Below are 16,451 nucleotides of genomic sequence, written 5' to 3'. Positions count from 1 at the left end.
GTGCAAGGAGGTGCACTGCCAGAGCCCTGCAAAATGACCTCCAGCAGGCCACAAATGTGCAGGATATCCCTACCCTCCCTAACCCGGACGACGCTAGGCCAATTGTGCGTCGCCCCACAGACCTCCCGGTCGCGGCCGGCTGCGACAGAGCCTGGGCGCGAACCCAGAGACTCTAGTGGCGCAGCTAGCGCTGCGATGCAGTGCCCTAGACCACTGCGCCACCCGGGAGGCCGTGAACACTTATTTTAACTTAATACATCAATAAAATAAATTTAGCCTCAAATAAATAATGAAACATGTTCAATTTGGTTTAAATAATGCAAAAACAAAGTGTTGGAGAAGAAAGTAAAAGTGCAATATGTGCCATGTAAGAAAGCTAACGTTTAAGTTCCTTGCTCAGAACATGAGATCATATGAAAGCTAGTGGTTCCTTTTAACATGAGTCTTCAATATTTCTAGGTAAGAAGTTTTAGGTTGTAGTTATTATAGGAATTATAGGACTATTTCTCTCTATACGATTTGTATTTCATATACCTTTGACTATTGGATGTTCTTATAGGCACTTTAGTATTGCCAGTGTAACAGTATAGCTTCCATCCCTCTCCTCACCGCTACCTGGGCTCGAACCAGGAACACATCGACAACAGCCACCCTCGAAGCAGCGTTACCCATGCAGAGCAAGGGGAATAACTACTCCAAGTCTCAGAGCGAGTGACGTTTGAAATGCTATTAGCACGCACCCCGCTAATTAGCTAGCCATTTCACATCGGTTACACCAGCCTAATCTCGGGAGTTGATAGGCTTGAATTCATAAACAGCAGAGCTGCTGGCAAAACGCAGGATAGTGCTGTTTCAATGAATGCTTACGAGCCTGCTGGTGCCCACCATCGCTCAGTCAGACTGCTCTATCAAATCATAGACTTATTTATAACATAATAACACACAGAAATACGAGCCTTAGGTCATGAATATGGTCGAATCCGGAAACTATCATCTCGAAAACAAAACGTTTATTCTTTCAGTGAAATACGAAACCGTTCCATATTTTATCTAACGGGTGGCATCCATAAGTCTAAATATTGCTTTTACATTGCACAACCTTCAATGTTATGTCATAATTACGTAGAATTCTGGAAAATTAGTTCTCAATGAGCCAGGCGGCCCAAACTGTTGCATATACCCTGACTCTGCGTGCAATGAACGCAAGAGAAGTGACACAATTCACCTGGTTAATATTGCCTGCTAACCTGGATTTCTTTTAGCTAAACATGCAGGTTTAAAAATATATACTTCTGTGTATTGATTTTAAGAAAGATATTGATGTTTATGGTTAGGTACACGTTGGAGCAACGACAGTCCTTTTTCACGAATGCGCACTGCATCAATTATATGCAACGCAGGACACGCTACATAAACTAGTAATATCATCAACCATGTGTAGTTATAACTAGTGATTTATGATTGATTGATTGTTTTTTATTAGATAAGTTTAATGCTAGCTAGCAACTTACCTTGGCTTCTTACTGCATTCGCTTAACAGGCGGGCTCCTCGTTAACCGTAAGGTTGCAAGATCGAATCCCTGAGCTGAGAAGGTAAAAATCTGTCGTTCTGCCCCTGAACAAGGCAGTTAACCCACCGTTCCTAGGCCATCATTGAAAATAAGAATGTGTTCTTAACTGACTTGCCTAGTTTAAAAAAATCGCCGTCCAAAACTACCGATTTCCGATTGTTAGGAAAACTTGAAATCGGACCTAATTAATCGGCCATTCCGATTAATGGGTCGACCTCTAGTACAGGTGCATCAAAGCTGGGACCGAGAGACTGAAAAACAGCTTCTATCTCAAGGCCATCAGACTGTTAAACAGCCATCACTAACATTGAGTGGCTGCTGCCAACATACTGACTGAAATCTCTAGCCACTTTTAAAAATTTTAAAATTGGATGTAATAAATGTATCACTAGTCACTTTAAACAATGCCACTTTATATAATGTTTACATAGCTTACATTACTCATCTCATATGTATATACTGTACTCTATACCATCTACTGCATCTTGCCTATGCCGTTTGGCCATCGCTCATCCATATACTTATATGTACATATTCTTATTAATTGCTTTACACGTGTGTGTATCAGGTAGTTGTTGTGAAATTGTTAGATTACTTGTTAGATATTACTGCATGGTCGGAACTAGAAGCACAAGCATTTCGCTACACTCGCATTAACATCTGCTAACCATGTGTATGTGACCAATAAAATTTGATTTGATTAATTGGGATGAACTGAGAGAATTAGAGTAGCACTGTAATTCATTAATCATTTGCTGTCTGCCTCTGTTCTTAACTCTTTCCCATTTCACATTCTCTACTGGTTGAAATTAAGTATCTCATTGAAATACTATCCTGTGTTCTCAGATTAATGCAGATGAAGGGAGTTAGATGCAGTGTTTTCCGAATGTATATTTGAATTATAAATCAGCCTTTACTTAAATCATGTTTCTAGTCTATTGCATAGTTACAATGTGTAATCATTGATGTCCCAGGAGCGGTAAACACTGTTGAAGTGTATAATTGTAATACATACAGACACAGCATCATTCAAAGAATGGAGTTTGATACACTTGGTATTGGATATGACTGAAAAAGAATGTCTTTCAGAGATTGATACCTGAACTGCAATTTTATTTGCCAAGGAAAAGTACATGATCAGTGAATATATTCAATGTACAGGCTACAATGTGGGGGATCTCATGTGTGGTAATAACTACAGTACATGTATATAGGACTTGCATCCTTGGCACAATAGAGTTATTATATTCTACTCTATCCATAGGCTTCATTAATGCATTTCAGACTTGAAGTTGATACAACAACTATGATAGCTGAGGTCCATAGGTTCTGAACTAATATTCTTAACAATCTAACGTTTTAGGGCCCATACACAGATCGGCTACATACGCTGGGTACCTTTAAGTCCCGCGGTGTAAGCTCGCAACGTTTAAAGGAGGAACCACTGTACTTACATATCCCAACCAGAAGTCATGGATTGCTGGCAACATTCGCATCGAGCTAAAGGCTAGAGCTGCCTCTTACAAGGAGTGGGACACTAATCCGGACGCTTATAAGAAATCCCGCTATGCACTTAGACAAACCATCATAAAAGCAAAGTGTCAATACAGGATTAAGACTGAATCCTACTACACCGGCTCTGATGCTCGTCGGATGTGGCAGGGCTTGAAAACTATTACGGACTACAAAGGGAAACCCTGACTCGAGCTGCCCAGTGAAGGGAGCCTACCAGACGAGCTAAACGCCTTTTATGCTCACTTCGAGGCAAGCAACACTGAAGCATGCACAAGAGCACCAGCAGTTCTGGACGGTAGGCGATATGACCAAGACCTTTATACAGGTCAACATTCACAAAGCCACGGGGCCAGGCGGATTACCAGGACGTGTACTCATTAACATTTTCAACCTCTCCCTGACCGAGTCTGTAATACCTACGTTTCAAGCAGACCACCATAGTCCCTGTGCCTAAGGAAGCGAAGGTAACCTGCTGAAATGATTACCACCCCGTAGCACTCACGTCGGTCGCCATGAAGTGCTTTGAAAGGCTGGTCATGGCTCACATCAATAGCATCCTCCCGGATACCATAGACCCACTCCAATTCGCATACTGCCCCAACAGATCCAGATGATCTCAATCGCATTCCACACTGCCATTTTCTTTTCTTTTTTGAACCTTTATTTCAACAAGGAACACAGCCTGAGACCAAGGTCTCTTTTACAGCTGGGCCCTGCGTAGACATATTTACACATTCAGTTTAGGTACAATTATTAAGAAACTACACAAGACAAACAAAACGATCACAGGTAACACAAAAAAAATACAGCAATAGGTTACATTTACACATACGGGAATAACCTAACAGCACAAGAACTTGCATTACCCGAAACAGTTACAAGCAATATAAAAATTAAAATTAAAATGGGCAAGGGGGACAAAAGTCTCAAGTTTAAGTTTAGTCTGCAGGCTATTCCATAGGCAAGGAGCGTAACAGGAAAAGGCAACCATTCCCAACTCTGTGGAAATCACATGGGCCTCAAGTGTAATCCATGCTTGAGACCTGGTTTTAGGAATTCTAATTCTAATATTGATGAGTGATGATAAATAAGAAGGTAGCTTATTCAGAAGTGCTTTATAGACAAACACGAGAGCATGTTGTTCTCGTCTCATGGACAGTGAAGTCCAACCCACATTTTGATAAAAAACACAATGGTGAGTTCTGTAGCTAGCACCCGTAATAAACCTAAGTGCGCAATGATAAGTAGCATCCAGCGATTTAAGTGTTGATGCCGTAACATGCATGTAAATAATATCCCCATAATCTATAACAGACATAAAAGTAGCTTGCACAATTTGTCTTCTATTTGTAGAGGACAAACATGTCCTGTTTCTATAGAGGAAGCATAGCTTGATTTTTAGCCGTTTACAAAGTTTGTCAATATGCATTTTAAAAGACAGCTAATCATCCAACCATATCTCTAAGTATTTATATGCAGAGACCTGATTAATTTGAGAACCATCTAAGCTTGTAAGTGCAAGTGTATTTTCAACCAACTTTTTGAACCTATTAAAAATCATAAAATGTATTTTCTTTTCATTTAAAACAAGTTTCAGCTATATAAAATACCCTTGTAATATCTTAATCTGTCTCCAATAATGATAATGCTTGGTCAGCCGATGAAGCGATAGAGTACATGACAGTGTCATAAGCATATAAATGAATTTGACACTTTCTTATCTCATCACCGATATTGTTTATGTAGAGAGTGAACAGTAATGGACTAAGTATAGAACCTTGTGCGACACCTTTAACCAACTCCAATGGCTCGGACTGGATGCTGTCGACTCTAACAGCCTGACTTCTATCCTTTAGATAGGTGTTCCCTTTGTCCAGGTGGGAAATGACTATGTGAGAATGCTGTTCATTCACTACAGCTCAGCGTTCAACACCATAATGCCCACAAAGCTCATCACTAAGCTAAGGACCCAGGGACTAAACACCTCCCTCTGCAACTGGATCCTGGACTTCTTGACGGACCGACCCCAGGTGCTATGGGTAGGCAACAACACGTCTGCCACACTGTTCCTCAACACTGGGGCCCCTCAGGGGTGTGTACTTAGTCCCCTCCTGTACTCCTTGTTCACCCACAACTGCATGGCCAAACAACTCCAACACCATCATTGAGTTTGCTGACGACACAACAGTGGTAGGCCTGATCACCGACAACGATGAGACAGCCTATAGGGAGGTCAGAGACCTGGCAGTGTGGTGCCAGGACAACAACCTCTCCCTCAGTGTGAGCAAGACAAAAGGAGCTGATTGTGGACTACAGGAAAAGGCGGGCCGAACAGGCCCCCATTAATATCAACAGGGCTGTAGTGGAGCGGGTCGAGAGTTAAGTTCCTTGGTGTCCACATCACCAACAAACTATCATGGTCCAAACACACCAAGACAGTCGTGAAGCGGGCACGACAACACCTTTTCCCCCCCTCCGGAGACTAAAAAGATTTGGCATGGGTGTTCAGATCCTCAAAAAGTTATACAGCTGCAACATCGAGAGCATCCTGACTGGTTGCATCACTGCCTGGTATGGCAACTGCTCGGGATCTGACCATAAGGCGCTACAGAGGGTAGTGTGTATGGCCCAGTACATCACTGGGGCCAAGCTTGCTGCCATACAGGACCAATATAACAGGCGGTGTCAGAGGAAAGCCCCAAAAATTGTCAGAGACTCCAGTCACCCAAGTCATAGACTGTTTTCTCTGCTACCGCACAGCAAGCGGTACCAGGGTGCCAAGTCTAGGACCAAAATGCTCCTTAACAGCTTCTACCCCCAAGCCATAAGACTGCTGAACAATTAATCAAATGGCCACCGGACTATTTACATTGATCCCCCCCATTGGTTTTGTACACTGCTGCTACTCACTGTTTATTATCTATGCATAGTCACTTCACCCCTACCTACATGTACAAATGACCTCTAACCTGTACCCCCGCACATTGGCTCAGTACCGGTACGTCCTGTATATAGCCTCGTTATTGTTATTTTATTGTGTTACTTTTTATTATTTTTTACTTTTGTTTATTTGGTAAATATTTTCTTAACTCTTCTTGAACTGCACTGTTGGTTAAGGGCTTGTAAGGAAGCATTTCATGGTAAGGTCTACACTTGTATTCGGCTCATGTGACAAATAAAGCCTAATTTATGCAAACAAGCGAGAGAGCACCACACACAGACTTAACCAGGCACGCACACACAATCAAAAGTAGCCAGACACCAACTTGGGGCTTGCATGAATGCATGCACATCTATGCATGCACATCTGCAATGACACGCTGTAGAAACACCCCAACTCCCCCACACACACACGTTCTTCTGTACTCTTATACAGGCAAGTGTATTCATAACATTCTATGTCAGTCCAGCTGGGATTTTCCTCTTCTTCCTCCTCCATCACTATCATTGTAACAGTGTGCTTCATTGAACATAGCTGTAAAGGCTCGACACTTCAACACGGCAGAGTGTCCTTTACAAGGCAGTAAATAATGATAACATATTTTAGGGAGCATTATTGTCACACAATGATTGCAAGATAAAGACAAGAAATTGGCCATGAAGGTGGTCTCCACAACAATTGAAGAAAAGAAAAAAACTGTCAGTAACCCGTAGCTATTCATGTGATCCTCAGTGTCGCTTGAAGCAGAAATCCTATGTGACTTCACGGTATTCTCGTGATCCTATGTTCCGCTTTAAACCGAAAAAATTAACTTTACCAATATGAATAGAAATTACCAGTTTTCAGAATCCATCACAAGCAGTGAAGAAAGAACACATATGTCAGCAACAGTACTGGTTCCACTTCAAACAGGTTTAAGAATGTTATCATGTTTTAGCTCAAGTATTTGGCAACTAACCATACCTTGTTTTTCGATATACAGTGAGAAAACACTAAGTGCCCTCGATTTAAGCCATGATACTCACTTGAATTTGAATGTCTCCCCGAGTTCTGTGGCATCCCCTGGCGTTATCTCGAATATCCCTGAAAATGGATATGGGTGTCCTCCATAGGCGAACTCTGAAAGGTCAGAGGTCAGGCCACTGATCAGATCACACAGAAGAAGTCAAACACACTATACAAAGATTCATAGCACATAACAGTAGTACTAGTAGCGGTTGGTGGGAAATTAACAGGGCTGTGGGGTGGTGTTACTGTGTTGAGGTAAGTGTGGAGATGAGTGTGGGGCGGGTGGGGGTGGTGTTGCTCTGTTTGAGGTGAGTGTGGACCAGTGATCAAATCTAACTATTGGTCGCACACAAATATTTAGCAGATGTTATTGCGGTGTAGCGAAATGCTTGTGTTCCTAGCTCCAGCAGTGCAGTAATATCTAACAATTAACAACAACATATACAGATCTAAAAGTAAAATAATGGAATTGCTGTGTTTGAGGTGAGTGTAGGGCGAGTGGGGTAGTATTGTAGTCTGTTGTGATGGGCTGAGGCAGTCTGAGGATGCCAAGTCGCAGACGCGGTAGGTATTTATAGCTCTATCAGTCCGTGTCTAGCTCTATCAGTCCGTGTCTAGCTCTATCAGTCCGTGTCTAGCTCTATCAGTCCGTGTCTAGCTCCCAGCTCCACGATGAATGCAGCGGATGGGGATCTCCAAAACCCTGTTCCCACCCCTCTCATGTACTCATCCAGCCTGCTACTAACTCCTGATCTGAACGCTTGTGCTGAATTACAATAACTCATGCACTTTCTCCATGAATGACATAGATACACACATCACATCCATTTTATAGAATGTATAAACAGTGTCAGTTTTGGCAAACTCACACTCTCATAAAGACAGACACACAGTAAATAATTGCCAGCTTGCGCTGCTCATAAAGTAATGTAATAGGCAATAATTATGTGCCTAATCCACACCATCTGTTGCTGGGATTGTCAGTCTCCCTGAATCAGCTCAATTAAGGGTAAACAAGCCAGGCATTAGAAATACCCAGGTCCATCCTACCATGCAACTGAAGGGGTTGCCATGAGGATATATTTCAACTCAGAGCTTTCTTTTAAAATGTGTAGATGAAAGCAGCTTTTAATAGGCTGAGCTGTGAGGTTGAAACCACAGGCGAGACGCTGATTTAACAGATTGAACCACCAGTGTTTTTAACTATAATAACACTTCCAGTTCTCCTTCTTGATCAATAAAGCACTGGTTGCTGAACACATCCTGGCTGAAGGCCAATCCTCCAAGATACAGGCTAGACAGAGCAACTGGGAGGCTGATTCTAGAATAAAGCGGTTTTAAAAAGATAAGACTCAGAGATATGACAGACACAGACAGTAAACCAGGTGGTCAATTTCCGCAAGAAGTAAGAGTGAAACGTGAAGCTCAACTTCTCTGCGATTTTGGTGCCCTGGCTACCACGCTGTAACACCGTGAAACGAACGTGGGCAAATGCGCAGATTCTGTGTGTGACAGCAGTCTTGAATCTTGCTAATCTCAATATCTGCAGTGCAGCTCATAGGAATGTAATTTAGCTGGGTCTACTTTTTTTTAATTTTAATTTTTTATTTTATCCCATTTTCTCCCCAATTTTTCGTGGTATCCAATCGCTAGTAATTACTACCTTGTCTCATCGCTACAACTTCCGTACGGGCTCGGGAGAGACGAAGGTCGAAAGCCATGCGTCCTCCGAAGCACAACCCAACCAGCCGTACTGCTTCTTAACACAGCGCGCCTCCAACCCGGAAGCCAGCCGCACCAATGTGTCGGAGGAAACACCGTGTACCTGGCCCCCCTTGGTTGGCGCGCACTGCGCCCGGCCCGCCACAGGAGTCGCTGGAGCGCGATGAGACAAGGATATCCCTACCGGCCAAACCCTCCCTACCCCGGACGACACTATGCCAAGTGTGCGTCGCCCCACGGACCTCCCGGTCGCGGCCGGCTGCGACAGAGCCTGGGCGCGAACCCAGAGACTCTGGTGGCGCAGCTAGCGCTGCGATGCAGTGCCCTAGACCACTGCTCCACCCGGGAGGCCGTGAACACTTATTTAGGCCTGCTGGGTCTACTTTTTTAATTAGAGGAAGAACCTCTAATTTGATCCTGAAAAACAAACAGCCAGAAACAATAAAATGGCAAAAGTGTTTGTCTGGTTTGTAGTGAAGCTGGTAATTAGCTAACAAAGATTCCTCCGGTTGAGTTGATGTGGCTTGTATTTTGGGGGGGGGGGGGTCTGAGACGTGTAGGCATTATGAGTAAAGACGAGTTAGCAGCTACAACAATTTTAAACTCTTCTTACAAGTTTATACTTCCATCCTTATTTTAATTCTACCACCATCTGTTACAGTCCTGATGTCAGGTACTAATAGTACCATAGTATCGGACTCAAAGCCCTCTACTTGACGAGGCCTTGCAGACATAGGAGTTCTACCCAGCAGCACCTGACAGCCCAGCAGTTCAATGGAGTGCCTGGTTGTGTGGTTGAGCTTTGGTCAGTCAGCCTCACCCAGGGCTGTTATCATAGCAGCGGAGGTTTCCTTACCTCTACCGTAGATCTCGATCCCTGAGTGAAAGACGCCAATTCCCAGATTGGTGGTGAACTCGTTGATCCAGTACTGAAAGAAAACCGAAACACCCGTGATCATTACGACTGCCTCCAGACGAAAAGTATGAGTAATATGCAGATACACAGGGGACTCTTTCAAATGATTACTACAGGTTAACAGGTGGTGTGAATGAAACATGTAAAAGTCACTTTTCTATAAAAGGACAGTGTGTGGAAAACACAAGCTTGACAGTCTGAACAGTGAGCAAAAGACTAATCATCTGTTGCAAGATGATGTGCATTCTCGCTCTATTCAATAATGATACATGTATGCATTTGATAATGATAGGTTGATAGACCCTGTATGATGTGGATGACATATTCATCATACCAATTCTATATTACAGTCTAACATTGCTTGTTCAGATACTTCTTAGTTTCCTTATTTTTCTGGATTATGTGTGGTGTTTTTTTATTTTTTTATTGCTAGGTATTACTGCACAGTTGGAGCTAGAAACAAGCATTTCGCTGCACCTGCGATAACATCTGCAAATTGTGTACGTGACCAATAAACTGATTTTATTTCGATTTTTTAATTGCCATCTGGTGCCCCTGTGTTCTCATCAGCCAGGTCCCCAGTGCTACTACTGCTCCGAGTTGATGGAGAGAGCCATCAGTAAGAGAGCTAGTGTCATTATCTAAGGAGGTTGAAGGCTCTGTTCTACTGAATGAAACACCACTTTATTAGGCCTCACAGGGCTCTGATGTGCCAGCAAACAGGGGAGTCTAAGATGGAGCATGTTAATGATCGTTAACTCTAACGGAGTTCCACATGCCCTCAGTGTGCTGAGAGAGACAACTGGAGGAGAAGCAGGAGATAGATGTTATCTCCCTCGTAATTTGTTTTGAATAGGACATTTCTGGGCTATTTTAGTGTAATGTAAGGTTAAACAGTACGCGTTAGGCTATAGCCCTAACTTCATGTTCTCAATCCACTTATTCTAAATGAAAAACAAGACAACAATAAATCACTGCCCAACAGCACACAATCGGCAGGCATAGTTTTCTGTGAACTAAAATCCTCCTTCTCTGGTCGATGCCCCAGAGTCCCATGCAGTCAGTCTACATAGCTGACATTGTTCAGAGCTCAAACTGAGATGTGTTGGGGAAATGTCAAATATGAAAGGTTACATCTGGACCATCAGTCCTTCCACTGCACAAAGCAGTCTCTCAGATCTGACATACAGACAGGAGCGCTTCATAGACGACTGACTCCGAGCCAAAATTGGAAAACCAAAGTGCCAGTGACCTAATAAAGCGTCTGCATACTAGGTTTGGTTTGCTCCTAGCAGACTTCTACTGGGCGAAGTGAACATCTGTTCCACGGATACTTCCTTAAGTCCACTTGAAAAACAAGAAAAAAGGTGCAATAGTACCGTTTGTCCCTCTTGAGACGCTGTAACCAGGATGAAAATAGTCAATTAATCCAAGATAAAATAATAAAACATTTGAGTTATATGATTATGCCGAGGTCTTAGTCGCGCAATTTTACATCTAGCTAATATGTTTGGTGCAGTATTTCTCAAGTGAAACATTTGTATGAAAACAGGTCTCTCGTTGAATGACAACAAACACTTCATTGATGAATCCCTACTGTTGACCAATTACCGACGAAGGAGAGTTGACTTCGGCTACCGAACTTCAGCTTGCCTCAGGGGAAAATGTGCGCACGAACAGGCGAAAACCTTGACGAAGACCAAAACGTCACAAAATGTTATCATAAAATACATTGAGTATACAAGACATGAAGATCCTGCTCTTTCGATGACGAACTGACAAGATGAATCCAGGTGAAAGCTATAATCCCTTATTGATGACACTTGTTACATCCACTTCAAATCAGTGAAGATGAAGGGGAGGAGACAGGTTAAAGAATGATTTTTAAGCCTTGAGACAATTGAGACATGGATTGTGTGCCATGGGCAAGACAAAATATTTAAGTGCCTTTGAACAGGGTATGGTAGTACTTGCCAGGTCAACAGTTTCCTGTGTGTTTCAAGAATGGTCCACCACCCAAAAGACATCCAGCCAATTTACACAACTGTGGGAGGCATTGGAGTCAACATGGGCCAGCATCCCTGCGGAACACTTGACACCTTGTAAAAGACATGTCCAGACGAATTGAGGCTGTTCTGAGTGCAAAGGGGTGCAACTCAATAATAGGGAAGGTGTTCCTAATGTTCTGCATACTCAGTGTATGCATGAACTGTTTCGGCTAGGAAGCATGCGGACGCCTTTATCCCCTAGTAACCATGGAAACCAATTGGACTCAAGCACAGACGTGCATAAATGCATAACACCCCCTTCCCAGAAGTCCAAAAGCCTGCTCAGTGCTCATGTCTGCTAATGCGGAAGGACATAGATTAAGTGACAAAAGAACCCTGATTAAAACCTCCTGTGAGCGATGTGGACAGTAATTTGATATACTTCTGGTCGTGCCCGCCCCTGTAGATTAAATACAGACGGATCGTTAGAACTGCCACATCATTATATTGTTGGCAGGCCCGTCTGTGGCATTGCAGTGGATTCAGTCTCACTTTCAGGTCCAAGCCTTTACTCACCTTCAAGTTATTCAAGATGATGTTCGTTTGTCTATTTGACAGAAAACCCGTAGACTACCGTAATAAGCCTGTATTTTCCCCCATTCTTACTCTTGCACACACCCCTGCTAACACACATTGTCATGTCCTTAACTCCTCACACATGTATTTGTCCTTGAGAACTACTATTAGTGCTTATTTATCTTCTGTTATGCATCTGCATACTGTGTCAGGTGTGGGTCTCTGCTGTGGTGTTTTGGGAATTAGCTAAACAGTTGCTAGGCAGACTTCTCCAGTGTGACAGCATGCGTCACAACTCAGAGAGAAGAGAGAGCTTGACAGCTGCTAATTAAATGGCGGCCTCCTGGCTCCCACTTTCACTGCAGTCTCCCAGAAAAAAATATTCATACCGATAGGAAAACTTTTTTATAGCATAATCACACCTCAAAAGAATAACAGGAGCCTCTTTCCTAACAAAGAGGGTCTTCAGACGCCTCAGACTTTTCGCAAAAATACCCTCGGCTACAGAAATTAATGCAATGTAAACTTGCGAACTTGTCATGTTAGACCACTACCTCCAGAGGAAGCGCACGACACTCGCCCGACAGTTGCCAAACTAAGCAGGGCAGTGTAAACAAAATTGTCTCATTGAGCCAACACTTCTCTAATATGTTTTTTTTTATAGCAAAGCAATATTTTTGAAACAGCTGAACTGTACAGACATTTTCCTTTATTGAAATTGTAGGAACCGCATTTTACATTATGAAAATAAAGGTTTACCTCAGCCTAAATATTTTGTTTCATCTTGTTAAGACACTGCGGAACCGGAATTGTCCAGAGCAGATTATGGATAAATACTTTTTTCACCTTTCTATCTGTAAAACACTCAAGACATGTATGTAAAATAAATTTGCCACATTTTTTCAAATAAAATGTTATCTAGAATAATATGTTTTTTATAACATATCAACAATTCCCTCTGGGCAAGTCTGGAAATTATATCTAATGATAACCACACAAAATTGTGAATGCAGATTATTCTGATGCTGAGAAAAAAAATGTGCGTGTTGGAAGAGTCTGACTTTCGGGAAATAGCAGTTAAAAGACAAGTACACGGAATTAAGACTACCAAACGTCTATTTAGACCCAATGACCATCTCTTCAAACTAAATTAACTTCTTCGGGGTAGGGGGCAGCATTTTCACTTTTGGATAAATAGCATGCCAAAATTCAACTGCCTGCTACTCATCCCCAGAAGATAAGATATGCATAGTATTAGTAGATGTGGACAGAAAACACTCTGAAGTTTCTAAAACTGTTTGAATCATGTCTGTGAGAATAACAGCATTTATGTAGCTGGCGAAACCCCGAGGACAAACCATTCAGAATTTTTATTTTTTTGAGGTCACTGTCTTTTCAATGAGTTTTCATTGGGACACCAGATTTCTAAGGGACTTGTTTGCAGTTCCTACCGCTTCCACTGGAGGTCACCAGTCTTTGGAAATTGGTTGAGGTTATTCCTTTGTGTAATGAACAAGTACGGAAATCGTAAATGAGGGTCACTTGAAGTAAATTGTTTGAGAGAGGCACATTACCAAAAAAGTTGCGTCAGTTTGTTTTCTTTTTGTATTGAACACAGATCATCCCGTCTTCAAATTGATCGATTATTAACGTTTAAAAATACCTAACGTTGTATTACAAAAGTAGTTTGAAATGTTTTGGTAAAGTTTACATGTAACTTTTGATATATTTTGTAGTGACGTTGCGCAAGTTGGAAGCTGTGTTTTTCTGGATGAAACGCGCCAAATAAATTGACATTTTGGATATACACTGCTCAAAAAAAATAAAGGGAACACTTAAACAACACAATGTAACTCCAAGTCAATCACACTTCTGTGAAATCAAACTGTCCACTTAGGAAGCAACACTGATTGACAATTTGTGGCCTGCTGGAGGTCATTTTGCAGGGCTCTGGCAGTGCACCTCCTTGCACAAAGGCGGAGGTAGCGGTCCTGCTGCTGGGTTGTTGCCCTCCTACGGCCTCCTCCGCGTCTCCTGATGTACTGGCCTGTCTCCTGGTAGCGCCTCCATGCTCTGGACACTACGCTGACAGACACAGCAAACCTTTTAGCCACAGCTCGCATTGATGTGCCATCCTGGATGAACTGCACTACCTGAGCCACTTGTGTGGGTTGTAGACTCCGCCTCATGCTACCACTAGAGTGAGAGCACCGCCAGCATTCAAAAGTGACCAAAACATCAGCCAGGAAGCATAGGAACTGAGAATTGGTCTGTGGTCACCACCTGCAGAACCACTCCTTTATTGGGGGTGTCTTGCTAATTGCCTATAATTTCCACCTGTTGTCTATTCCATTTGCACAACAGCATGTGAAATGTATTGTCAATCAGTGTTGCTTCCTAAGTGGACAGTTTGATTTCACAGAAGTGTGATTGACTTGGAGTTACATTGTGTTGTTTAAGTGTTCCCTTTAATTTTTTGAGCAGTGTATATCGACGGAATTAATCGAACAAAATCACCATTTGTGATGTTTATGGGACATATTGGAGTGCCAACAAAATAATTTCGTCAAAGGCATGAATTATATTTTTATTTCTGCGTTTTGTGTCGTGCCTTCAGTGTTGAAATATGCTACTCTTTGTTTACTGTTGTGCTATCATTAGATAATAGCATCTTATCCTTTCGCCGAAAAGAATTATTGAAATCTGACATGTTGGCTGGATTCACAACGAGTGTAGCTTAAAATTTGGTATCTTACATGTGTGATTTAATAAAAGTTAGATTTTTATATCATTTTATTTGAATATGGCGCTCCGTATTTTCCCTGGCTATTGGCCAGGTGGGACGATTGCGTCCCACCTACAACCAGAGAGGTTTAGTAGACAAGTTTGCAACATTCTCTATGAAATGGGCATTGAAATTATGTACAATTCAATGTAGCTTTGAAATTATTGATGCATGTCCATTTTATAGTGGCTAAAATCCATACAAAATGTTGATAACAGTAGTATGATAAACTAAAGAAAACATACATTCATCAAGTTTGACATGGTTTACTTTTTGAAAATACTAAATTTAAAAATGGACCAAAATACCAACAAATGTACAGGTACAGTTGAAGTCGGAAGATGACATACACCTTAGCCAAATACATTTAAACTCAGTTTTTCACAATTCCTGATATTTAATCCGAGTAAAAATTCCTTAAGCCATTTTGCCTCTACTTTGGAAGTACGCTTGGGGTCATCATCCATTTGGAAGACCCATTTGCGACCAAGCTTTAACTTCCTGACTGATGTCTTGAGATGTTGCTTCAATATATCCACAAAATTGTACACCCTCATTATGCCATCTATTTTGTGAAGTGCACCAGTGCCTCCTGCAGCAAGGCACCCCCACAACATCATGCTGCCACCCCCGTGCTTCACGGTTGGGTTGGTGTTCTTCGGCTTGCAAGCCTCCCCCTTTTTCCTCCAAACAAAATGATGGTCATTATGGCCAAACAGTTCTATTTTTGTTTCATCAGACCAGAGGACATTTCTCCAAAAAGTACAATCTTTGTCCCCTAGTGCAGTTGCAAACCGTAGTCTGGCTTTTTTATGGCGGTTTTGGAGCAGTGGCTTCTTCCTTGCTTAGCGGCCTTTCAGGTTATGTCGATATAGGACTCGTTTTACTGTGGATGTAGATACTTTTGTACCTGTTTCCTCCAGCATCTTCACAAGGTCCTTTGCTGTTGTTCTGGGATTGATTTGCACTTTTCGCACCACAGTACGTTCATCTCTAGGAGACAGAAGGTCGCCTCCTTCCTGAGCGGTATGACGGCTGCGTGGTCCCATGGTGTTCATACTTGCGTACTATTGTTTGTACAGATGAATGTGGCACCTTCAGGGGTTTGGAAATTGCTCCCAAGGATGAACCAGACTTGGAGTTCTACTATTTTTTTTTCTGAGGTCTTGCCTGATTTCTTTTGATTTTCCCATGATGTCAAGCAAAGAGTCACTGAGTTTGAAAGTAGGCCTTGAAATACATCCACAGGTACACCTCTAATTGACTCAAATGATGCCAATTAACGTATCAGAAGCTTCTAAAGCCATGACATAATTTTCTGGAATTTTCCAAGCTGTTTAAAGGCACAGTCAACTATGTAAACCTCTGACCCACTGGAATTGTGATACAGTGAATTATAAGTGAAATAATCTGTCTGTTAGCAATTGTT

The 16,451-nt window shown here is 42.2% G+C and overlaps 1 protein-coding gene across 1 annotated transcript in view; it reads right to left on the bottom strand.

Annotated features, from left to right (window-relative positions):
• The window catches only part of desi2 (desumoylating isopeptidase 2), a 54,682-nt gene that overhangs the window by 14,247 nt on the left and 23,984 nt on the right, over positions 1–16,451 (bottom strand). Inside the window, exons 2-3 of the mRNA XM_055890044.1 lie at positions 9,614–9,686; positions 7,053–7,146 (exon numbers count right to left, since the gene is read on the bottom strand). Of these exons, the coding sequence (XP_055746019.1) occupies positions 7,053–7,146; positions 9,614–9,686 (167 nt within the window). The remainder of the gene's footprint in view (positions 1–7,052; positions 7,147–9,613; positions 9,687–16,451) is intronic.

This window comes from Salvelinus fontinalis, chromosome 30, assembly GCF_029448725.1.
Source record: "Salvelinus fontinalis isolate EN_2023a chromosome 30, ASM2944872v1, whole genome shotgun sequence".
Lineage (NCBI taxonomy): Eukaryota > Metazoa > Chordata > Actinopteri > Salmoniformes > Salmonidae > Salvelinus > Salvelinus fontinalis.
Note: the sequence above shows the minus strand (reverse complement) of the source record. Positions and strands in the feature narration are given on the sequence as shown.